The 25,393-nt window shown below is 42.1% G+C and overlaps 1 protein-coding gene across 1 annotated transcript in view; it reads left to right on the forward strand.

The window, feature by feature from the left end:
* The window catches only part of col16a1 (collagen, type XVI, alpha 1), a 50,782-nt gene that overhangs the window by 8,364 nt on the left and 17,025 nt on the right, over positions 1–25,393 (forward strand). The window contains exons 4-38 of the mRNA XM_076075367.1: positions 4,836–4,959; positions 5,650–5,931; positions 6,847–6,927; positions 8,819–8,887; positions 11,690–11,722; positions 14,305–14,340; positions 14,448–14,483; positions 14,792–14,824; positions 14,969–15,013; positions 15,461–15,499; positions 15,638–15,700; positions 16,541–16,585; positions 16,689–16,784; positions 17,187–17,225; positions 17,412–17,456; positions 17,576–17,611; positions 17,705–17,827; positions 18,635–18,670; positions 19,128–19,163; positions 19,443–19,571; positions 19,825–19,869; positions 20,232–20,267; positions 20,358–20,411; positions 20,925–20,975; positions 21,063–21,200; positions 22,031–22,066; positions 22,342–22,449; positions 22,837–22,959; positions 23,096–23,149; positions 23,258–23,299; positions 23,699–23,734; positions 23,818–23,871; positions 23,983–24,051; positions 24,143–24,196; positions 24,583–24,609. Of these exons, the coding sequence (XP_075931482.1) occupies positions 4,836–4,959; positions 5,650–5,931; positions 6,847–6,927; positions 8,819–8,887; positions 11,690–11,722; positions 14,305–14,340; positions 14,448–14,483; positions 14,792–14,824; positions 14,969–15,013; positions 15,461–15,499; positions 15,638–15,700; positions 16,541–16,585; positions 16,689–16,784; positions 17,187–17,225; positions 17,412–17,456; positions 17,576–17,611; positions 17,705–17,827; positions 18,635–18,670; positions 19,128–19,163; positions 19,443–19,571; positions 19,825–19,869; positions 20,232–20,267; positions 20,358–20,411; positions 20,925–20,975; positions 21,063–21,200; positions 22,031–22,066; positions 22,342–22,449; positions 22,837–22,959; positions 23,096–23,149; positions 23,258–23,299; positions 23,699–23,734; positions 23,818–23,871; positions 23,983–24,051; positions 24,143–24,196; positions 24,583–24,609 (2,353 nt within the window). The remainder of the gene's footprint in view (positions 1–4,835; positions 4,960–5,649; positions 5,932–6,846; positions 6,928–8,818; positions 8,888–11,689; positions 11,723–14,304; positions 14,341–14,447; positions 14,484–14,791; positions 14,825–14,968; positions 15,014–15,460; positions 15,500–15,637; positions 15,701–16,540; positions 16,586–16,688; positions 16,785–17,186; positions 17,226–17,411; positions 17,457–17,575; positions 17,612–17,704; positions 17,828–18,634; positions 18,671–19,127; positions 19,164–19,442; positions 19,572–19,824; positions 19,870–20,231; positions 20,268–20,357; positions 20,412–20,924; positions 20,976–21,062; positions 21,201–22,030; positions 22,067–22,341; positions 22,450–22,836; positions 22,960–23,095; positions 23,150–23,257; positions 23,300–23,698; positions 23,735–23,817; positions 23,872–23,982; positions 24,052–24,142; positions 24,197–24,582; positions 24,610–25,393) is intronic.

Here is a 25,393-nt window from a genome sequence, read left to right on the forward strand (position 1 = left end):
TGACGATGCAGCATTTGTTGAGCTGCGGATGCCATTGAGAACTCTGCTGTCAGTTTTATCATTGAAGAATGTTACCTGGGTGAGTTCATTTGAACTCGGACAGAGATTAATCAACGTTAGCACATCAGCCTTGCCTGCCAGCTGCCTTTCATTGTGCTTCTCTCTGTACATAGAACTCCATGTCTCCTATACATGTTCCTAAAAATGACTAAACATTAGAATTAGAGGAGATTCTTGATTCCTACCGTTTTGCCTACTTGCCTCACGGAAAGGTAGATGCTGATCATGTGAGTGTGTGCTAGTCTGCTTAAATCTCTGTGTGTACAGTACTTATGCAGTTGCACCATCACACATGAGATCCCCTCCCCCTCCACACACATCACTCTCCCCCCCACACCGCAACCCGCCCCCTTTTATTTGTCCAGTCCGAGAGTATATTGTATCGATTTCTGAAGCCGTATACCACATGGCTCCTATCCACCACAGGCTCCCCGTCACTCAGGCAGCTTTTAAATTCATTGCCGGTTAGGTTGACTGAAGTGCAAGACGTGTGTGTAGTAATTGGAAAGCAGCGTTTTGCTTCGTATCAGAGGCTAATCCATTCAGCTAATCCAAGCTAACACAGTTGAGTGACAGCCAGATGCAGCTACTTGTCTCTCCCCTCTCTCAGTTGTCTGCAGACAGTGAAATGGGCACCAGTCACAGCTGGTCACATGCATTTTAATTTCTGCAAAATATGATTTGATTGCTTTGGGCCCGTTTCTTTTATGCAGCTACAGTGTGGAGGAGAGATGGGAAGCGATTCTGTGATAATATGGCACGAGGCCACAATATTTATGACAGAATTAAAATGCATTTGATGAATTTAACATGTTTTGTCACATAGCAAAAGTGGTCAAATGTTTTATCAACAGAATTAAATGCAACCAAAGATGAGTGAAGAGGTGATGGTACTGGTGCTCTTAAACTATCTCTACAACCATAGAAGGATCAGAAATGAGCAAACATGAGAGAATTTAAAGAAAAGAAAGGAATAGTGATTTTATATTTTTAGAGAGCAAATGGCAGATTGGGAATATGAATCCATAAGGAGAGGCTCATGTACTTTTACAAAAATATTTTAGCTTACATCGGCACATCCACCAAAATCATCAACAAACATCCAATACATCCAAAACTGAGCTGCCCGTCTGCTCTCCCACTCCCGCACCAGAGATCATATCACCCCCGTCCTTCAAATCCTCCACTGGCTCCCCAGGCAGCAAAGAATCCAGTTCAAGATTCTCCTCATTATATAAAAAGCCCTTCACAACCTAGCCCCTTCATGTGCGTCTCCGTCACAAGTGTAGTCTGTTCTTTATTATCACCTCCTGCACCGACACACGCCCACCCGCAACCTCAGATCCGCCGACGCCGACGCCAACCTCCTTACCCCCCCCTACACTGTCCAAGCATCGGACATGGGGGGACAGAGCCAGCTCCATTGCTGCCCCCTCCCTCTGGAACTCCCTCCCCCAAAACCTCAGACATTCCCCGTCACTCGCCACGTTCAAAACTGCTCTTAAAACTCATTTTTTAAAATCTGCTTTTAACCTGTGATGCTAGTTATGTACGTTTTTGTTTTGTTTCTTATTTTTTATCTCTTGTTTATATTGTGATTGCTTTTATTGTTTCTGTTTTTAATATAAAGTGCTTTTGAGTACCTTTTTTAAAGCGCCACACAAAGAATTGACTATGATCATTAATATTATTATCAGTAGAAGAGGGACGATTGCTAGTCTGACTAATGTTGCATTTGTGGTACAGCAAGCCTGTGCAGACTCCATGCAGAAGCCATATAAAATGAGGATGTGATTTTGTACAGTTTACATCAACCTTTATTGAGCTGGGGAATGTTATGACCATAGTTTTCAGCAGCTCAACTGCATCTGTGCAGACGGGAGCACAGGAGCAAAATGTCATGCTATTTGCTTTAGGGATTACAATGACAGTCTGTCGTTCTACGAACCACTTTGGTCCAAACCGAAACATCTCAACAGATACAGTGTATTGGTTGGTTTTGCAGAAACATTTTTTACTGCCATTCATGGTCTGCAGAGGATAAATTCAAATGACTTTTCCTATAGCACTCCCAGCAGGCAGCCTTGTAACAAAATATCTTACAACTATCAAATGCACTAATGTGAATTTGTGTACGGATTAATGCCCAGTGGATTAATTCTAATGACTTGAGTAATCCCCTGTCTTTTTTGTACTTTGTATTTAGCAAATATTGCCATACAACATGCTAAACAAATATGGGGAATATTATAAACATTTATCCTGCCAAACATCAGCATGTTAAGATTGCCATGCTGACAAAGTTAGCTGATATTAGCATTTATGTTGCTTTGAGCAGCCTTACAGAGCTACTAGCATGGCTGTAGACAAATGGCCTTGTCACCTTATCCAGTTATTAATTAGTGAATCAAATTCTGCTTCGAGCCTTTAGAAGGTTTATGCCAGTGATGGTAATTGTGATATAAACCATTGAACTGCACCATCAGCAGTACAGACATTCCCATATCCCAAAATGTTTTTACAATAGCTGTGAAGTATGTGCTGCTGTCTGCACAGTTCTTTTTCTTCCTAAAGTTGTATACATATTTTTTATAATTCAAAAAATTAGAAGATAGCCATAGGGGGGAAAAAATACAACTTAAAACAGAATTTGGCCATTATAGCTTCTTTTACAGCTTCTTTTACAGCGTCGTCTCCAAGCTGTTTGGATTTCCTTTCAGTCAGGTGTGTATAAGACATTCAGAGAGAGAAACCCTTTCCACTGAATGCAGTTGATTCCAGCTCAGTTAGAACCCGGTACAAGGGTGCTTATACACCTCTCCAGGTGATATTCCCATCCAAAGATCTGCTTTTTTTTAACATTAGATTTCCATCTTCCCCTGTGTTTCTCTGGCTTGCACTCACTTTCCTCTACCGCTCTCTTTAAAAAAACAAAACAAAACAAGAGAAGCAGAAGTAACTTTCTTTCAGAGTTGGGAAAGGCAAGATCTGAATATGTCTGGCCCATACTGAGTGATTTATCTCCCCACTGCATGTTTGTGTATACTGTATGTGTGTGTGTGTGTTTGTGTTTTTTTTCCCAGAATTCTGAATGTAAAAGGCTATGGTGGAGTACTTTTAACTTAAAAGTCAATACTTTGTGAGTGGTTTTGTGCCCTGCAGCTCATGTCACTAATCGACAGCAAAACAATCTCTGCTCTCTACATCGTTTTCTTTCTTTCTTTGTCTTTCTGTCTCTCTCTCTCTTTCCATCGCTACCTACATATACTTTTCTGTTGAGAACTACTTTTGCAAAGTTGTGCCATATTGTTCTCGTAAGCCAATCAGAGCAGACTGGGTTTAAAGAAACGGAGCGTTTCAGACAGAGGCTGAATACAGGTAAATTCAGACATACAGTTTGACATAAGGTGACTTTTGATAAATAAAGCATGACATGCCCCCTTTAATATCAAACTCATGAATTTTCATATTTTATCTTCAAAATGTATTTATCCCACACCATATTTTTCTCCCCCTCTATGCCTCTCGTTTTGTTTGCATCTCTCTCTCTCTCTGTCTCTGTCTCTCTCTGTCTCTCTGTCTCTCTGTCTCTCTCTCTGTGTGTGTGTGTGTGAAGGTCTCCAGGTTGAATGTGTTTTTTTCCTACTCATCCTCTCTTTGTTTTGATGTCCTGTAGTTGGCTGTTTTCCCTTGGATCATCCCTTAGTCATAAATCACTGTCACCCCACTTCTAGGAGCGGGAAACCAGCTGTCAGCATCAACAAGTGTGTGTGTGTGTGTGTGCAAAGATAGAGAGAGAGCAAGTGAGGCTATTTCAAAGTCTTCACCATCTCAGTGAGCATGCATTTCACATGACTTGTTTGTGAACCCTTCATCTCTCAATACATCTACACACATCCATGCAGTAAATATTTGTGTGCTTAGATGCCCTTGACCAAGACTGAGGGATGAGGCTTGCTGGACTGCATCTGCTATGAAAATGAATGCTACGGGGGTTACAGTACACACAGCTTTGTATTGTACTGCTGGCTGCATTCACACATTCTATAGGGAGAAATGCAAAAAGAAAGAAAATTGGGAGGGAAAACTGCGTAGAGAAAGCTCACACAGGAAACGGATTACTTTGTCATTTTACTCAGACAGATATTTGACTGAAAAAGTTGTCCTAACCTAATTTGTCAAAATCTTAATTGCATGTTATGTTAGCTCCCTGGCCACCAACTGTGTTTATGTCAAGTGTGACAGATACTTAATCGTTCCAGAGTGAAATTAGTTTTCACAGCTTGCATACTCGCATGTCAAATGAAAAATGTACAAATATACACAATAAATACCTGGACACTGACACATACGCACATAGCCATTCATGCTCCTACACCTTACCCGTACCTCTATACACACACATACAGTACAGACACATTGATTACATTTTAAAGTAACATGCCTAGCATTGTTCATCGATGTTTTATTAAGGGCTGCTATGTCAGAAGCAACAAAGGCAGGCCCCCACAGGTCCTCCTAGCTGTAAGCAGAATAGATTGAAATCAAGAGTGATTTAAGGAGGCTGGTCCGGCGTCATTTGGCTGGTTAATGCCCACTGTGTTAAGACTCTATGCTTTCAGTTTGTAACACAGGCTCGATGTTATAATTTGCAATCTCCAAGCCAAGATAACCCTCATGACATCCTCAGGAGTTCCCCAGAAACCTTCCTGTAATTAGCATCACCGTATGGAGGAGTGACGTGTCCTTGTCCCTTCTGATCTTCTGTCTTCCAGGGAGGTGTTTCCTCATGGCCTTCCTGAGGAGTTCACCCTGATCTTCACTCTGGTGTTGAAGAAGGCCGCCCTGAGAGACACTATCTACCTCTTCCAGATATCTGATGAGCAGGGATACCCCCAGGTGCAGCTCACTCTTGTTTCCTGATTGCCGGTTTTATGCTTTCCTGCATCCTTTTGCCCCGCCTCTTTTCCTCCATCACTGTTCCTCCCCTCCCTTCCTTGATGTCTTACCTTTTCTTCATCACACCTTTTGTCTACTCATTCCTCCTGTCTCTCATCTCTCTTTTGCATAGTCATCCATTTTTCCCTTCGATTTCTTTTCTCTCTTGACACCTTTTCAATTCTCTCCCCCTTTCATTCCCCCCGTCTTTTGTCCTCTCTTTATTTTTCATCTGATCCCCTCCCCGTCTCTCCGTTGCTCTTCCCTCCATCATCATCTTCTGCTCTCCTATCTCATTCACCTTCATTGTTATTCATGGTTGTTCCATGATGAAGCACTGGAGTCCCTCAGAGTCCCCATAATCACCAAGAGTCTGAGGCCAGATTTAAATACTGGATGTGTATGATGGATGAAGGCCAAGTCGCCTCATTAGGAGTGATTGATTGGCTGTACTGCCTGCGTGTGTAATTAATATGTCTTTGCCTTTACCTCATCTCTTCGACTGTGTTCTACAGCTTTGTTAGGTGGTAGCAGCACGTACATATCACTCTTTGTTGAAACCAGTACCAGTCTTTACAGTTTATTTTTCTTGTGCATTATTATACTTAACACATAGTCTGGTGTTTAATTAGCACTTGTGTCGAAACCCAGCTCTCTGTAGACTTCAACGGCCTCGATGGCACCCTGTCCCTTCGCGCCAGGGGCGTAGAGCCCGCAGCTGACCTGGTGAGCTGTATTTTCACCGGGGAGGGGGTGGAGGCCCTGATGGACTTGCGCTGGCACAAGGTGGCCCTCAGCGTGCAACACGAAGCCGCCTCCCTCCAAGTGGATTGCAACTCCATTGAGACCAAACCGCTGGAGCCCCGTGGAGTTTTGCCCACCGACGGACACACTTTGCTGGGCATCCGGGCTTCAGATGCTGGGCCTGTGCAGGTATGGATCTATGAAGAAGTAGGGAAGGAAATACTGAAATGAGAGGAGAATACCTGTGTGCTTTTCATTAAATATGCAGTGCGTGACTGCCCTTGGCTATTGAAGAGCTCTTGATCTAGTTTGAGCTATGTAATGTAAATGTCATCTAAACTTAGTATTTGAAAGTGTGGTGACCTTTAGTCCTTATCTGTGTGAAGGACAAACTGTTACGTTTCTGTTTCAAAAGTGTTTTCAAAGAACCAAAATCCCTTATTCGGACCTGTACCATTGGAAATGGTTGGTAATGATGCTGCATAATATAATTCAATAAACCTTTGGTATTGACAATTTACTATAACAGGCATTTTTCAGAACCCCCCCCCCCCCCCCCCCCCCCCTCGTTTACAACAGGATGGACAAACTTTCTAATGAACAAACTACCCATAAAGGCCCTTTCTCTTCATGCATGTGTGTAGTCACTTTTGTGTGTATGTGTGTGCATTTTAGAACGTAGGCTATGCCCCTGAAGTGTGGTTTTCTTTGAGGCAATCTCATTCAGTACTGATTAAAAAAAAAGCGTGTGGACTACCTGGGAGAATGTGCCTGAAGTGAGCCAGGGACTATTAATGCTGATTAGATCCAGTAATCCAGGCACTTAGTTTGACGATCAATTAACCAGCCTAGTTAGAAAGCAGGCAGGGTAGTTTGCTAGCGCAGGGAGGAAGTCTTCAAACACACACACACACGAACGCACGCATGTAAACCTTCGGGTGAAGTGCTTTCCTAATACTTTATATAAATGATAATTTAATTGGCTCGCAGCCTTGCTCACTACCTAATTTAAACTTTATTTACATTATTAACCAAACAGAACAGAGGACTTATGGAGACCTACTTGTTAATGTATTCATCTCTTTCCCTCCCTCTCCTTCTTAGATGGACATTCAGCAGGTGATGCTGTATTGTGACCCCTCCCTCGCCGTTCAGGAGTCTTGCTGTGATATACCTGGAGCACGGGTGAGAGCGGCAACCGTCATTAACTGATAAACAATGATTCACAATTAGCAATGAATTTTGTGGAGCTGAGACTTTTCACACCTGCTCTACACTGAATTATCTCCTGCATTGTCCTAAATATAAAAAAAAAATGATGAACCTGTAATTTAATGGGTAAGTTAACATTTTTTGGGAAATGTTCTTTGCTTTCTGACAGTTAGATGAGACAATAGATGCCACAATTTTGTCTGAACACTAAATATCAAGCTTGAGCCAGCAGCTGCTTAGCCAAGCAGTTCCCCTTGTTTCCAGTTTTTGCTATGCTAAGCTAAGCAGTTGCTGGCTGTATAGCTTTGTATTTAATTTATATAAGACCAGTTTCCATCTGATGTTTCTCAACAAGTGGCTTGAACCTTTTATGCCATCTGAAAGGGGACTCGTTCTGATTTAGCTATTTTGCTAGAGGGTCACTGTGCAACAGCTTCAAGAATGCTACGTTTCCATTATCAGAATCAAATTAACTATAAACTCTGCTCTGGAGGCGTATTCTTGTTATTCAGCAGCATATCGTCTTCACAATGTTTTATGTTTAACTATTGTTTTTCCAACTGATTATAGGTGGACAGAAAGAAGAACCAAACTTACTATATTGGACTCAATCAATCACTTAGGCTTCCACAGATATAATTAAGCCTGTCTATTAGTAAACACAATATTCTCCAGAAGCTTTTTTTTAACATAGGGTATGTTGTATACAAATTGACTTGGGCTTAGCGTAAATCCATTGTGTGCAATTATGTCAGCTGCGGTTTGCCAATGTTGTTTGTACTCCTAAAGTGTGACTAAAAGGCTAATTGAAAGTATCACTTTCTTTCTCTTGCAGTCTCAGAAATACCATTTTCTAGACTGTATATTTATTTTTCTCTTTCTTTCTCTCGATGTGTAGTTTTGTGCAGTTATTGTTTTCAGGCTTCAGAGAAGTAGAAAACAGATTCATTGGACCTAAATACAACAGCATGTTTCTGTTAGACAGAGAAAAACAGAGCGAGTGATTCTTCACTTCAGGTATGGGGAGAAATAAAGCCCAGAACAGCCAGTTCTGGGCTTTATTTTTTAAGCTGACGGAATTTTTGTGCTCAGCCAACTTTTTTTTGTCAGAATTCTCCAGGGTTGTCTGTGCTTGCGTGTGTGTGCATCTGTGTCTTCTTCATTACCAAATACATTTTAGAGAGAGATACAAATACGGTGAGAAGTTCCCTCAGAAGTTTGAAACTGTAGAGTCTTCTAGAGGGACGACCGACTGCTGTAGAATTGTTGATTAGAGGAAACCTCTTCTGCTTTGCTCAAGGCATTTGTGCTGCAGGGCTCCCTGCAAGCAGCGTTTAAGTTTGAAATGAAAAGTGGAAGAGCACGTGTGCAGCTCTGCACTGAAGGCACTCACCCGCATGCTCACACACCCATGACGCCCTGAGCTTCGTGAAACACAAAGGGAAGACAGAACTGCTTGTTGTCAATAGCTCTGACATTGTGGTCTGACTGCTACAGTGCTTATGACATGATTACATGGTACAGAAATGAGACCTTTTAGCTCAATATCACTGTGTTAAAGATTGCCTGGTTCTGTTCATCAAACCATTAATTAGATGCCATTATTTGGATTGAGCCGCTAGCATGGCCATAGACTCTTAGTCTTGTTTTAGATACAGTCACAATTTGACAGTTTCCATTATTCCCTGAAGAAGAGAAAAATGTATATCTTGCAACATTTCAAATATTGGAATATACAATAAAGCATAAGGCTAAAAGAAAGATTTAACTCTTGTACTTCAGGTCAGATTGTTACATCCGGCCCAGAGTAGAATCACAATGTTCTTTTACCCTGTCTTGAAGTATGTCTGTTGTATATTCGCAGTGCCCACCAGACGTTCCCAAGAGCCGCCGCGCTGCAGAGAATGACCTGTCGGATAACACGTTTAACCAGGTAAATCAACAAATGCACACAGACATTTTACCAATGCAACACACATGTGGTCACACACAAACGCACCATACAAAAGTATACACACAATTACTCCATTATACAGTATCGTACACTGAAAATACTATTCGCATATTATATTTCAGTTGTTGTAAAATCAATGACAAGCACTTAAAACCATTAACAAATAGAGGGAAGATGTTTATGAATCTTCCATCATGAATTATCACAAAGCATGGCTCCCATCAGGCACAGACATAACACATAGAGTCACAGACAAGGACTTGGCCTCAAACAGCTTTGTTCTTGAGACAGTTTGAGTTGTCCTGAATAATAGCCAAATAGCTTAGTTGTTCTTCCTTGAAACTCTGCTGTGGAAAACATGTTTTCTACTCGGCTGCAGTCTTTAGTGCCTCTGAGTTTTATGTAACTTCAGTTCAGTTAAGTCCGCTGGTAGCAATCTTTCACGGTGTCGAATGCATGACGAATAGAGCCTTATGCAACGCATGGGTGGCGTTTCTCAACACATTTCCACGGTGTTCTTTATGGCTGCTTCAATGCTGCGTGATACATGAAGTTTGTCCAGTATAACTTAAAGGCAATTCCTTTTTGTGTTTCCACAGCCGCTTCTTTCATTATTCATATTAATGGGATCTATATCCAATTATCTATTCATTAGAGCCCGTTGTTTGTCTTGTGGAGAGCTGGTGTTAACTTAGAGCTCTGGCAGACTTGGGACGCAGTAATCAATCCCATAGGTGGCTTCAGCCAGACACGGTTACAGTAACTCAGGCATGCCATCGCTCTCTGTTTTTATTTCTCGCTCTCTCACCTGTCATTCTTTCTCTCCTTCTCCTCTGCTATTAGTTGCAGACTGACTGTTTTGATATGTGCATTATGATGTTTAGACTTATAGTCCAATATTCCGCACCTGGTAATGTTTCCAACATCTTCCTTACAGATGTGTAAATGCAGCCCAGACTCATTTCTGTCCTCGTTTTTATATCTGTGCCGTCTACTTTCTCTTTTGCCCTATATCTTACAACATGCTCATACATGCACAGACTATCTTGAGTGGTTTCTAGTTTTATCTATCTAGCAAATGGCCAATGTAACCCAAGATTCCAGTGTGCAGGCCAGATGTTACTGAGTCATAGCACTGCTTTCATTAAACTAAGCCTCACTGAGTGACAGCGTATTCAACTCTGCATACGTGGAATGTCAGGTGTTCTGTATATAGAAAGAGTAATGGACATTATTGGTATGAGCACAGGGTAAGCTGAGGTCAGCTTTTGGAAGAATGTATATGCCTTTGTTAACCAAGTAACATACAGATATATGAAAGTCTGTTTACACGTCTTGAGGACTACTCCTGAATATGTGAAAAAAGTTGTATTAACCCTTTGTCTCATAAATTGCCTCAAGTGATGTCACTGGAATCGGTGTTGGTTCGGTCTGAAGACTACTAAGTTCGAAAATGAAGCCCGCTTCTGATATCTGCTCGTGGTTGCTCAAGGCTACGTTAACTACTACTAGCATAACACACCCGTATCTCTAACCTAATTGCCTTTGGTCCCGTTGCATTGTGGGTAAAGTAGGCGCCGGGTTTTGACAAGGAAGACGAATATGTGGAATAAAACGTATATATCTGTGGTTCTGCTGCATTGGTATTGACTTTTTTGAAGTGTTCATAGTTATTCTGATAATTGTATAGGAGTGCAACGTTAAGTACTCTTTTAAAGCAACAGTTCAATATTTTTTAGAGTTAGATTGCAAGATCGATACCACCTGCAGTGATGTTAAACAACCTGCTTTTGCAATTAACAGTCAAATAAGGTTTGGTGCAGAGGTGTGTGTACCGTTGCCTGTGTCTGGTGTTTGGGTCACAGTAGTTGCTGCCTTCCTGAGGTGTGACAAATCACACTGACACTGTCCATTTCTCATCTTCCAGCACTGTAAATGTCTTTTTTTCTTTTTCTTGCTTTCAACCCAGCTCCCAACTGAAAGGTCATCTGATCCTCAGAGGAGCCACAGGCTTCTTTGTGTTTTATTCCCCCGGTCTCGGCGTGTTTCTACTTGACTTTTATCTTTTAGTCCAAAACCAGCTGTAAAATGTCTTCTCCCTTCTTCCCTTAGCTGAAACTCTTCCTTATGTCCACCCCTTCTAACTTGCCTTCTTGAACAAATTGTTTCCGTTGAGCTTTCCAGTCCTTCCTCCGTGTTTCTTGTCATCAACTTTTTTTTTTTTATCTGATTTGTAACTCTGTGCACAGCGGGGTCCATCTCTTCATTTGCCTCTGTACTCATGGGGTACTGTACTTCTTTTTCTCTCAGCTTATCCTCTTTCATGTCTTTTTTCACTCTGACTGTTAATGACCCGTGTATGAAACCAAGAGGGCCCTTATTTCTCCTTTCTTTGTTGTGTATCTGATGCAATGAATTGTAATGACAACCAGGTTTAAAGGGATGCACTCCACATGCAACAGGAAACAACAGTTTGCCTACACCAAAGATGTCATATGATGTTGATATTATGGAGACTTTCACGTTTCTGTGACTGCTCTTCAAAGCTATTGGATTTCATATTTGTCTGAATATGATTTGAGCGAGTTTTGGCCATGAAACTGTCAGCATTAGTGTCTAAACATAGACAGACACCACTTTTGGACCAATGTAAAGCCAGAAGTTGTAATGAGGTCATGTTCAGATATAATGTGAAAGGAAAAAGGCTTGACGTATTCTTTCTTTTTTTTCCCCCTTTCTTTCGTTCTTTCAATCACTTCTTCCTTTTCTATCTACCAACAGGAGATTTTTGCATCAAAGGATCTGGCAGAGAAAGTAAGCCTCACAACACACACACACAGACTTGATTTTATAGTATTGAATTCCTAATGCAACTTGTTTGACAGCACAGTGGTCCAAATCAAGACATTCGCCTCAAAGCAAGCCTCAAGCTCCTACAGTCCAAACACATGCATGTCCCGTTGAATTGGAGCCTCAAAAAGTATGTAGGGTCCAGGAAGCATATGGGTTGATAAACCTATTTTCTGCTGAAATGTAACTCCTTTATGTTGTTGTGTGTGGGGGAAAAATTGAATCGTATATATCTCTATTTCCTCCTTCCTCCCTCAAATGTATACAGCTTGCTGACTGACCGAGGACTGATTTACACTTCATTATGTGCCGAGCCTCAGTTGGGAGTTGCTGCTGCCTATTCATTTTATCATTCACCTACAATAGACATGTTCTGTTCACAAATAGAATACAAAACTCCAGACACTTCATTATGTTGCTCCTGTGTGTGCTTACTAATGCAGCTGGCCACCTCCCCTGACTTCCTCAATGTAGGTTATTACCTGGGTTGGAGAACTCAGCCTCACTTGCCACTGGGGCAAAGAAACAAGAGTGACTTTTCTTCTGCTCTGTGAATTTAATATGGTCAAATTACACAGTAGAGTTTTTTTCTAGGGTAAAAATAGGCACAGTAAAGGAATCAATTGATAATACAACCTGATAATATGTACTACAACACAAAAGCCCACAAATATAACCTAGCAGGCCCGTGTATTAATGTGATAATGGTAATAAACGGTCTAAATAAGTGGTAGATTTGGCTTCTGCTGCACAATCCTAAAGCTCAGTCAGAAGCCAATTTCCATCTCACTGTTCATGTCTTGCTGCTTCAGCTATTCCTCTATAGCTTGTTCCAGCTACGTAAGTGGCTTCATGGTTATGTGAGTCAAAAGGCTCACCAGGAATCTATTAACTCAAAGGGCTTTTCCAAATATAAAAAGTCATCATTTATTTTCTGTCTTTTGCCATTAGATTACGAGCCAGAGTAAGTAATGCTTTTGAGAAAGCGACCCTGAAACCCGAATAAAATAGTTTGCACATATATTGAAACATACCGTACATCCCAGGCAAGTAGTAATATATGTTTGTGCTGTAATTCGTTTTCTATTAGAGTGCTGGGTGTTGCCCTTGATCTGTCAAGTCCTGGCAGCTAGAGAGACAAATGGGAAGAAAAAATGAGCCCATTGGGATGTTTAATACCAAAAAAAAACAAGACTCAATGACAATGATTTTGGCATGCATGATGTAGAATTACCACCTGTGTATTGGGATGTTGGATGTTAAAAAGTGAGCCTATTTATATGGATGTACTACTTACTACGGGACTACTGACTAGGATATTTGTGCCAAAACGAAACTTTGTACCCGGGTGCCAATTTTAAAGACTGAAACACTTAAGGGTCCACCAGTCAATGTTGATATATTAGCAATGGATAAAATGGCTCTGTGTTGCATGATAAAGGTTGTTTGTGGTGCGTGAGGTGATTCAGTTGCAAAACTTCTGGAAAGAGGCACCAACAGCCAGGGGGGGGGGGGGGGGGGAGGTCAGATGATGACTGATGGTCCTGCACATAGCCTGATTAAAAGAGAGGACAACCCTATGGATATACCAACTTAATGTGCAGTGAGCACGGTGTGTATGATCTTCAGAGATCCACACTTCTGCTCTTTTAATTGAGAGTAGTAAAGACGGAATAATGTGCTTGGCTACAAGGATTATGTTAATGCCATCTCATAATGCACAGCGAAAGTGTTCTGCCCTTTTGCAGCAATCTGACTTTTCCATTTCAAAGCTGAATGTAGATAATAAACAATAAAGGCAAGGCTGCTGAGGCTTTAAGTGGAACTATATCAGGACTTGACTAAGCCCACAGCCAGACAAGAGCTCGGAAAGAGTGACTCGTCATTGCAGCCGGTCGAGCCAGCCATTGATGGATTTGTAGCTCGTAGGAGGGATGGTGGTGGGGGGGGGGGAGGGAAGAGAAAAGGGAGAATTACACATTGTCTCTGTGCTGTTACTATCACCCTGTCGTCATCTCGGCGAGCTCATAGTCACTGCTTCAATATATGCAAACCGTCTGGGGTTTGAAAGCATGACTCCCAGAAACACTGGGCTGGATTCAGCTTTAATTACTCGCTTCTGCCAAAAGAAAAATGCTTTGGTTATTTATAATGGTTATCCTTATTCGGTATGTGTTTGAGTGTGTGTGCGCGCCCTCCTGTGAGGAGCAGCTGGTCTCCTCACTCCTGGGGGATCAGATATTCCTATTGATCTCCGTCTCCCATGGGAGCTGGCTGTGTGTTTTCTGAGTGTATGTCTATGTGTTTGTGAGTGTGCGTGCCCGCTCACCCTAAACTCCCATCCTTTTTCTTTTTTAGCTGTGTACTGTAGCAGCTCAAGGGGTTCAGCACAATTTTGTTTTGTGTAACAGTGTCACCAGCTGGCGACTACACAAACTACAACCCATTTTACTTCCTTCACAAACTTTTACTCAGCCACGCAACACGTTCGGGGAATATCCAACACAGTATAATAATGATCTCTCTCTGTGTCTAGCTGTCTGTAGTGTGCTGGTTGTTTACTCCTGAATAGGGAAGAAAATGTAAGGATCACTGATCTTTACTTTCACGTCTTTCCAATCGAAAGTAGACCACTGCAGAGTGTGTAACTCTGTGTGTGTGTGTGTGTGTGTGTGTGTGTGTGTTGCAGATAGCTGCTGGCTTTAAAGGGGAAAAAGGCAATAGGGTGAGTATGAAAGACAAAATGCATACAGACACACAACTCTGCGTGTGTGTGTGTGTAGTCAGACTAATATCAGCGGAATGTGTGATGTCATCACATGTGCTCAGACATGCCTAGTAATGAGCACTGATTCCTATCCACACACACACACACACACACACACACAGACACACATACACTTTGATGTCCCTGTAGTCTAATATAATGCTGGCTTGGGACCAATCCACCACCGAGCTGATGTGCACTCTCCACTCGCTGATTCTGTTCCCACGAGCAATCGTTCTTCTTTTCTGCCTCCCTCTCCATCTTAGGGTGATGGCTGTTCTGGCTCCCATTCAGGTCCAGTAAGTAACTTTTCCACTGCCTCTCACTATCGCACCGTGCCTCCTTTTGCAGATAAGCATTGTTTTATTTTTTTGGCATGCGGCACAGTATGAACAAAAAGTGATCTGCGATAATACATGCCAACTAAGTGTCTCTGTCCTCAGTGCACAGCGGGACCCAAGGGCCAGAAGGGAGAGATGGGCGAGCTGGTGAGTGCCAATCTTCTGCCACAGGTTACACGCATCCCACTGTCTTCAGACCTCGCCAACCCTTCAGCTGTTTATTCAAAAATTCTGATTATCAAGCATCAGGTCCCAAAATCAATAATGCAGTGGGAATTAGTGTGTGCCGAGACTTTGGGTGTCCATGAATTTGTTCATGCAGGTCTCTGTGAGTGTGTTCATGTATATGTGTCTAAGTATCAGTTTGATGTGTCTGATTCAAGTATATACATCTGTATGTACCTGCATGCCCATGTTTCTCTGGGTGTGTGTGTGTGTGTGTGTGTGTGGGGTCCTGCTGGTAGTCGATACGGGTTGCTGACTGGTCACTGTGTTGATTGCTATGCACCAGTGTGTGAGTGTGTGTGTGTGAGTGATGTGTCTTTAGAGTATGGTCATTGATCTGGGCCTTGTTTCTATTCCTCCTCTCCACAGGCACTGCCTGCCAACTGGGACGAAGCAGCAGGGTACAAGGTGAGAAACCTTCAGTGATGAATAATGAAGATTCGACCTCTCGATGTTCATCTAATTCATATCTAGCCCCTTATTATTTAAAGTTGTCTCTTTTGTATGTTTCTCACCTCTTTCTTTTTTGACTCTGTCTCTGTGTAGGGAGAAAAGGGTCATAAGGGAGATATTGGTGGTCAGGGTCTCCCAGGCACTCCAGGGAAGAATGTAGGTCTTTCATTTTTTTTTTGTATGTATTTTGTCTTTAGTTTCTGATTGATAATTGATAATGACAATCAATGAAGCCATGCTATTTGCTTTGAGGTGAAGTCAAACAGTAATTTGGAAATTATTTTAATTTGCATGAATGCTAAAGAGAGCATGCACTCATAAACACACTAATACAGCTACTCTCACACATACACACACACACATGCACTTACAAGGCCCACTATTATCAGACTAAGAGCGGATATTCAGTAAACTTATATGGTATTACTCTTTAAGCTAAGACTCCCATTGATATCCGCTCTCTCCCCTCCACTCTCCCATGGCGTTAAGTCGGCCTGTTAATGCCTGTTAGATTAGGCTAGAGCAACAAAGCTTGCACAATCAATGCTGCCTCATTGAGTGTGCTGTTCAGGCTGTACCTATTCAGGAAGACTTAAACCTTTTAATCTTCCCTGTTCAGCGCAGTGATCCTGTAGACGCATGAAAAGTTTTGAAGAACAAATTACAACGTGTGTGTGTGTGTGCTCTTGAGATATTCTGCTGGTTTTCGGCATCAGACACACACACACACACATTTAGCTGTTCGCCACGCTAAGTGCTTGTTGTGGACAGGTGGATCTGGTTGAGGATAGATTTTATTAAGCCTGCCAGCCATCTGACATTGTGAATATGAATGTGCTTGTTGATATTGCGTATGCACCGCTGAAGACAATGCATCAAGTCATGAAAACATTATATTTCTGGAGAGCTTGCTTTATTATTCTGGGCTATCACTGATGATGTCACTGACCATAATGACGCTGTCACTTCCCTCTCTGTCTGTCACCCATTTCCCAGGGTCGAGGAGGGTCCATCTGTGTAGTCGGCCCCAAGGGACAGAAGGTCTGCCTGCATTAAGTCCGGGAGCTTATACCATCAATCTATATGTCACATGCATTCAGTTCAGTGGATTTAATTGAGCTGTGTGCATCTTGTTTTTTCCCAGGGCACCCCAGGTTTGGTGGGTCCCGAGGGGTTGGCTGGGGAGCCAGGGAAGACCGGATTTCCAGGCCCACCGGGAGTGGGAAAGCCAGGCCTGCCAGTAAGTGTGTTTTTCGCTGCGACTAGCAGCTCTATAGCTCGGTCGGTCGGTCGGTCGGTCGGTCTACAAGAATATCCCCAGGAGGCAGGAATCTGCCATCGGGGGTCAAGTGGTTGTGTGTGTGTGAACTTATGAACTACACGTTCATAAGTTCATAAGTTCATGCACGTTTGTGGTCGCAGCTATTGCAAATCCACACTTGCTTTTTATTTAAAGAACTTAGAGGAGGAAATAAAGAAACATACAGTATATGCACCTATTGGATGGTGTAACCCATTATCTTATTATCCTTACACTCGTCTTAGTTTGACTTTTATTCGTTTATTATTAGCATTCATTGACCATGACAGAAGTCTAAAAGCTTCTTAAAAACAGCTTTTTTTTACTTTTACTTCCTGTCAGGGCCCTCCTGGTGAATCGGCTCATGCAAAGGGAGACAAGGTAGGTTCACCATTCGGCACATGACAAATGATATTGTAAAAGCCCCCCATAATCCATTTAATTTATTCGCCACTGATCTAGACAAACATATTAACATTTTCACTCCATTTTATTTTTTCACTTTTGGCTTAGACTTAAAATGTATGGATAGTTTTCAGTTTACGTGTAACAATAATCTGTTAACAGGGAGATACAGGACCTCAGGGAGACGACGGATTGCCAGGAGATCCAGTGAGAGTCTCTTTTAAACATTGATTGATATTCAGCAATGTCTGCCTGAGCTTCCAATATACAGTATTCTAACTGAGCTGATACATCAGTGTTTGACTGGGAATCTGCTGTTTTCATAGGGACCAAGAGGACCAACAGGGTTTAAAGGAGACAAGGTATCTTTAAACATTGCCTTTAATCTCTTAATCTACATGCCTGTGTGCTCTCTTATCCACGTATTGTGATTTTGACTCATGTTCATTCATCAGGGTGACTCATGCGAAGTGTGCCCCGTGCTGCCTGCAGACATGGGTAACACAGTGGCTCTGCAAGGGAAGTCAGGCCCTAAAGGAGAGCCTGGACTACCGGGGACAGGAGAGAGAGGACTGCCTGTAAGTACAAAAGTTTGAACGTGTACTGTAATGTCAAACTGTTATGTATTCTGAACTTGCCCTGAGTGTTCAGTTTAGCATTTTTATGATCTTGCTCGGTGTTTTATTAGAGAGTCGTAGACACGGTCTGAGCTGTGGCTGACGATTGAACCTTGAGCACTTTTATTTTATTTTCCTTATCACTCTGAGGGAAGGTATGGCGTTTATTTGTAGCTCGGGGTTATATTTGCCCTTGTAATTCTCCCAGCAGCTCAAGGAAAGAAAGCGTGATATGCTGTCAAAAGTCTATTCTTCCAGGCAAAGGTCATTTTGTTAATGCAATCTAAGCACATCTTTTCCTTTTTTCTTCTTTCCGGTGAGGGTGGACACAACATACTGTGCATTGTGTTTCTCTTTCTGTTCATTCTGCATCTTCCCACTTACCCCAGCAGGTGAAATGGGGAATGATTTGTGTGTGTGGGGGGGTAGTAATATAAATCTAGAGCCTTATGAGATTCTCTGTGCAACGATTTCCAATAATGCCAGCATCCATCTGTCATACCTGGTTAGGGCAGAGAGAGAGAGAGAGAGAGAGAGAGAGAGAGAGAGAGAGAGAGAGAGAGAGAGAGAGAGAGAGAGAGAGAGAGAGAGAGAGAGAGAGAGAGAGAGAGAGAGAGAGAGAGAGAGAGAGAGAGAGAGAGAGAGAGAGAGAGAGAGAGAGAGAGAGAGAGAGAGAGAGAGAGAGAGAGAGAGACTCACTGCATCAAAGTTGAACTTACAATACGTTTGGCTCATCCCTGCTCCTCTTTTTGTCCCTGTTTTTACCAGGGGCTTCTGGGTACGGATGGCAAGGCAGGACAGAAGGTATAGACCTCCCCCCCTCATTCATTTACAGCTAATGGTTCATTCATATTCTGTGGAAGCGTGACCTATACACACACTCATCTGCATGCCTACACATTTAGATATGCTAACATCAGCAGTGCAGACGGCTCCCTCCTAAAGCAGATGCAAGCACACTAGCTGAACTAAACTCCACATAGAGACACCAAAGTTCACTCACAGACATTCAGTGCTGCTGCAAATGGCCACCTTAGTAAGTCTACACCCCAACATGTGCATGGATGCCAACCCGCTCCAATCCACGCACCCACACCTACCCACTCACACATTATTGATATACTCCAACATCTGCTTAATGGCACCACTGTATGCTTCCAATGCCATGTTCGAGACACGGCATCTCAAAGCAAACACATTCATCATAGTGAGCTCTGACTACTTTGCCTTCTTGAATGTCTATTTTTGTATGTTTTGGCAGGGCGAACCAGGATCAGGGGGCTTCAAAGGAGAAAAGGTCAGGTTTTATTCGGCTTGATGTGAAACAATTTCTTCTTTAGATAACTTTATTCAGCTGTCGGCTAGATAAAGTGCCCTAATTAATGAACCTTCACAGTGTATGTCTTGCTAAAGCTGTACATATAATTTTTCATGTAGCATTCGTTGCACCTGTCTTGGACCACCAGAACATTTCTAACCATGTTAATACAGTTTGTTTTTATTTAAATGAGACCTGATGTGGATAATTATACGGAGACAGCCTCTGATCCTCCTCCAATCTGCCCACATGCTTTAGGGAGAGTCGTGTTCTGTGTGCCCAACTCTCGGAGAGTTACCCCCGAACCTCGTCCCCGGTGTCCTGACCCAAACCCTGCAGCAGAAGGGAGAGAGAGGAGAGCCTGGGATTGGACAAAGAGGAGAACAAGTAAGTCAGTTTGAGGTAGAATTAATGTTATTCTAGTAAACTCATAAAAACAACCAAGACACAAAAATTAAAATAATGTGTCTTGTTACTGAAAGGAAACAATGAAATAAACTGTACAACACATGGTAGAAGAAAACTGATTGGGTAATGATTTTTGTGATTTAGTTACTGCCGGTGTGTTTGCTTGCATGTGTGAGCAGTTATAAGCGCCTTCATTAAAGTGATGTATCGTTCAATTTTGTCTGCTCCATAGGGAGAGCCTGGAAATGTAGGATCACCTGGCCTTGGAGGAGAAAAGGTAAGTGATGTAACATGAAAAGAAACAGCACTGAGAGTCGGTGACCTCAATAGTAGACTAGGCTTACATAAGGGGAACTCACTCAGTGGGATGCTGAATGGGGCTCATAATAGACTTCACGAGGAAGATAATCACAGCGGTGTGCTAATTGTAGGGCCTGAAACTGTCAGCCAAAGGGATTTTACTCAGCAGGGAACTTATTAGTGAAAGCTAAAACCCAAAATATTTTGACATAGCTGCCTGTAGGGTGCACCTTCCTACGAAATGTGAATTACCAATTTAAAAGTCCCATCCATTTTTATCAATTGGGGAAATTCAGACACTGTAGTGATTTTCTATTTATTTTTTTCACATGTCTGCAGGGTAGCGCAGGCAGCAAAGGAGCTGATGGTAAGACGGTAAGTTCGGATTCAGTTCTTCGAATCAGAATGTCTTGCATCACATTCTGATTCAGGGATGTTAAATGAATTGTTTTTTCTATGTGACAGGGAAAGCATGGACCAAGAGGACCCGGTGGCAAGGATGGACAGAGAGGCTCAAAGGTAAGAGGGCAGTGACAAGCTTTTACTGTGAAGCAGGGTCTTTGATGGATTTTTAGCTTCAAATGTTGGTAGACTAAAAAGCGTAGAATTGTCATTAGTTTATTTATTCTCGGGGACGATGCACATCACTCAACATCATCGTAGCTGTGCCGGTGTTAGCCAAAAGGCTAAATCTCTACCTTAGCCAGATGTTAAATCAGGCATTTAAACACAAAACATCAATAAATAGAACCAGAAAAAAAGCTTGTATATTAATATATAGTATTTCTGTTTTGTCAATAACTACTTCAGTACTTAATCACCTAATTATATGCCAGATTTCTAGATGCTAAAAGCTAATTATGCACTCTTGAACTGGAAGGAGAGATGGATTATTGAAAATGTTTCCACGTGTCACTTTTGCGACTTGTGCACAAGCCTCTCACAATTACATTTAGAAACCCATTTGTATGTGCACATTTGTCAGTTTATCTCATTCTGTTGCATTTTAATATTATGTTTATCTTTTGACAGGGAGAGTCAGGGCTGCCAGGTCTTGGTCTCCCTGGCCTCAAGGGTGAGAAGGTAAGTGTCGACGTATGTATTGCGTTTTGCACTCTTTAGCTTTATTGTCATGCAAACTAACCCTCCGGACTCCCTGCCCTTTGACAGGGCGAGTGTGGTCAATGCCAGCCGGCCGAGGTGGGTAGTGGACCAGCGGGCATCAAAATGCCTGATGGATCAAGAGTGGGCGAACCAGGCCTTCCAGGTCCACCCGGACCTCCAGGACTCGGAGCTGATGGCAAACAGGTACGACTGCTCTGTAAGAACAATCTGGATAGCACAACACAAAGAGAAACACACAGAATGAAGAGTCGGATGAGAAAAGGCCAGGGCCTCTCAAGACTTTCCTGGTCCCTCCTTCAATAGTCAGTTGAGTGATGCTCTCTCCGCTCCTAAAGCCGAGAACAAAAAAAGGGCACTCTTTATTCCCTGCTGCATATATTATTGTATATATTACTGTATATATTGCTACCATTTGTTTTATTTTGCTTTATGTTATTGCATATTATGTTATTTTGCGTTTTATTGTGTATTATGTTCATGGCTGTGTATTTGCTCTTTTACAAACTGAATGAAACAAAGCAGCTTGACCGAATGAACATAGAACAGTGTTGCAGTGTGGATCTAAAACATTATTTGATAGAATCCTTTAACAGTTAAATTCAGCTGTAGAAGTCTTGCAGACACCACCACAGACAGAATGATCTGTTTTTAATCTGACTTAATGACAGACATTTGGTCATATCAATTCCACAAAACCAGCTTCTTGTTATCCTACCCCCCCCCCCCCCCCCCCCCCCCCCCAGTGCGAATCAACCAAGAACCTTATTGTACAAATAGGATATGCAGGGATTCTCCTCTTACCGCAGAATTGTTATTTAGTGAAATTAATCTCTGTCTGCTTCTCTCATACCTCCCAAATTACATGGCATGTGCCTCTGCGGTTAGCTTTATTTCAACAATTATTTTCATCTGAATGGATAAAGGCTTGCACGCTGCTTTCAGATGACAGCACTTTTGCATGTGTATCATATATCTGCGTGCATTTAAACATCACCTTCATTTTGCTTACGCAGGGCTCAACAGGTCTTGCTGGTGCAAAAGGAGAAAAGGTAAGTTTCTTACATATATAAAAACAAAAGTATGTAATGGTTTACTTGCTAGCACATTACTTCCACAACTCTTGATCAGTGGGATATTATGTGACTTATGTGTAATAAAAAAAAAAAACACAATAAAACAAGGTCCCACTTGTAAAAAACGTTTCTCGATAGCACCACTACTGTAGTGGTCAAAAACTCTACATGGTATCTTTAATGTAATCATTGTGAGAGCTATAGAGTTGACTGTTGGGCCCTCTTATATAATCATATTTCAATATAACTAGGGTGAAGAAGGCGATCGAGGACTTACAGGACTCGACGGAGCTTCTGGAGCCCCAGGACTGCCTGGAGAGCCTGGTCGGGACGGACTAATGGGCTTGATGGGAGCGAAGGTACAGAGTACCTGAACTCTTAAATCAGATCAACTTTGCTACACCTTAGTTGCATCTGGTGACTGATTTTATAACTAACATAGCATCAATTGTAAATGACTTAGAGTATAAAAAGTAGCAGCCATGTTTTCTGCATAGCATACGATGGAGATCCACAGGTATTTGGGTCTGTTTGACTTTGAATGAATTTAGCTTTAGTCTCTCCATCCTTGGAGACATCAAATAACAAGTGATATCTTCGATACCACTTTCACACTTTTGGACCAATGATGTTTTTTAATTGGGGTAAATGAACATTGATTGTCTGAATGGAGGACCTATCCTTTTTCAATTTCAGTTTTATTTTCCCAAAAGGTTCCTGGATCATGATTTGTTGTGTTTTCTCAGGGCGACGCTTGTACCAGCTGTCCTTCTACAGGCACTGCAGTGGGTGATGGTGTAGCTGTGCAAGGCCCCAAAGGAGAGAGAGGAGACCCTGGTCCCACAAGGGAAGGGAAGCCTGGCAGAAATGTTAGGGACTTGTTTATTCATTTATTCATAATATAGATATTATGTATTTTATATATACATATTCTTGTGTGGGTGTACTTCTGGCTTTCTGTGCTAGAACAATTGTTGATTATAATCTTACATGTTTTCTCTTTAGGGAAAACCAGGTTTACCAGGTGTGCAGGGGCCTTCTGGTCCCAAAGGAAGCAAGGTGTGAATGTCTATTTATTGTATTATCATGTTTATAAATACATGCGGAGGATTGTGTCTAATCATGTATCACATTATTCTAATCTGTGTTGTCTTGTGGCCCCTGTAGGGAGAAGTTGGAGTTGCAGGAGTTGGACTTCCAGGACTACAAGTAAGCCTGATGTGTTCACATCTGGAGTTTTATGTCGACAGCTGATGAAGCTCTGTCATACAAAGTACACTCACAGCTCCAAGGTGGATATGGTCCTGCTGTGATCTCAGTAATGGACACCATATCCAAGATAGTGGTGCTTTCTTGTCTCTTAGAACTAAAAATACATTCATGAGGTTGTAAAAACTATCTAAAGATAACCCTAGGCTGTTCTCTCTGAAATCATTTGATTCATTGTGGAATCTTTAATCCTTTTTTGACTTTGGGAAGCTGGTCCTTCCCTACTACTTACATAGTACTACTTTTGTAACTTACTAGTTACATAAGTTAACTTATGACCCTCAGACCACCTGAACCTCCTGCCTTTTTTATGTTTTATCTTTTTGATTTTTGTCATAGGGTGAAGAGGGACCAAGAGGGCTCCCAGGACTTGTAGTAAGCTAATCTCATATTTCTCAAGTCCAACTTTTCTACACTACATTTCATATTTTGGTTTAATATGTGTGTGTTTTGTACAGGGACCTCCTGGAGCCAGAGGATTAACTGGACCCGTTGGCCCTGCAGCGAACAAGGTAGTATAAAATAGAGAGGTGGAAGCCCAACTTATTGTTGCAATATGCAATCAAATACCTCATTTTCTTCGAGACAATGAAACCATGAGATACTGAGTTTTCTCTTTATAGGGCTCCAAAGGAGAAGCTGGGCCTCCAGGACCACGTGGGCCTGAGGGCATTGGAATAACAGGCCCCCCGGTACGACATTAATACACCTTTTGCATATTCATATGGGCATATCATGCTGTTATATTGTCAAACACTGTTTCCTATTTACTTTTTCACCCAGGGTAGAGATGCAATCCCTGGATCTAACGGATTGCCGGGGGCTGACGGCAGACCTGTAAGTTCTCTTATTCCTTTAATGTCCGTTTTTCATTTGCATGTTTTTGTACATATGCATCAACAATTAGAAGAGATGTTTTTATTTATTTGTATCTTAGTAGAAAACCTGAGTTTTTTGCATCAGTGTTGGCGTCTGTTCAGAGTGTTTTTTTTAATTTTCTTTGAGCTTCTTTGGGAATTGTCCTTGATTTAGGCATCATTTGTAACCAAGGATGTCTGCCTCGATCCATAACAGAGGCAATGTCTGCTTCCATCTCATCCTCTGTCCCCTGATCTACACTCAGCTCACAGCCCCGTGAGCCTTCTTCTGGAACAACAAAGCAAGAGTAACTAAGTGCTTGTGTGCGTGTCTGTCTGTGTGTGTGCTGTCCCCTTCTCTTGCAGGGATTTGATGGAGCTACGGGGGACAAGGTAAGTCTACCGTTTTGTTTGGATGAAGGGATCTGGAGGGGTTTGAATATAAGGGGGTAGAACAGATGGTAATCACAAGAGATGGTTCCCCTCATCTCACACAAACACACACACACACACACATACATGCTCTCACACACACGTGCACACACCTGCCTCGAGCCACAGATAGAGTAGCAGCGAAGGTGACGAGTGTACTGTTGCTGGCAGACAAGAGGAGTTTTCGGGGCCTTAAGAGAGAAAGTGTGTGAGACTATTAATTACCGCATTCATCAGAGCCACCAGTCCAGACTGGGAGAGATGAAGAAGCGGTGGAGGCAATGCTTAAGGGTCGGGAGGGTTGTGACATGTGGGACAAAATCGAGAAAAACTAAGAGAAAGAAAAATAGTTACAATTTTGCAGAGGACTCTGAATCTTTATTTAGTGTATTTAGTCTTGGGCTATGCTGGAGAGCTGATGTGCAGTAAAAAACAGACTTGGATGTTAAAGGAAAGTCGTGAGAGCAGATGTGTAATTGGGTCTATCATTGGCTCTTCATTTTGCAGATGTTAGGTGAACTGCACCTTTCTTTGCTTTATAATACCATACATTTATTGTATTCTTACACTACATGAAGGTTTGTAGTGTAATGTAAAGCAAAAGTACGTACATAGCATTTCGCCCCCTGCAGTTTTCAATGTCTTTGTGATGCAAGATTAAGGAAAACTGCACAGAAGAGTCCTGGAAGCTCAAAGGGTTTTGACTTTTTCTTACACTGACTGGAGTTTAATTGTTGAATGAGGA

The sequence above is a fragment of the Anarhichas minor genome, unplaced genomic scaffold (assembly GCF_050575085.1).
Source record: "Anarhichas minor isolate MPS153535 unplaced genomic scaffold, ASM5057508v1 ptg000051l, whole genome shotgun sequence".
Taxonomy (NCBI): domain Eukaryota; kingdom Metazoa; phylum Chordata; class Actinopteri; order Perciformes; family Anarhichadidae; genus Anarhichas; species Anarhichas minor.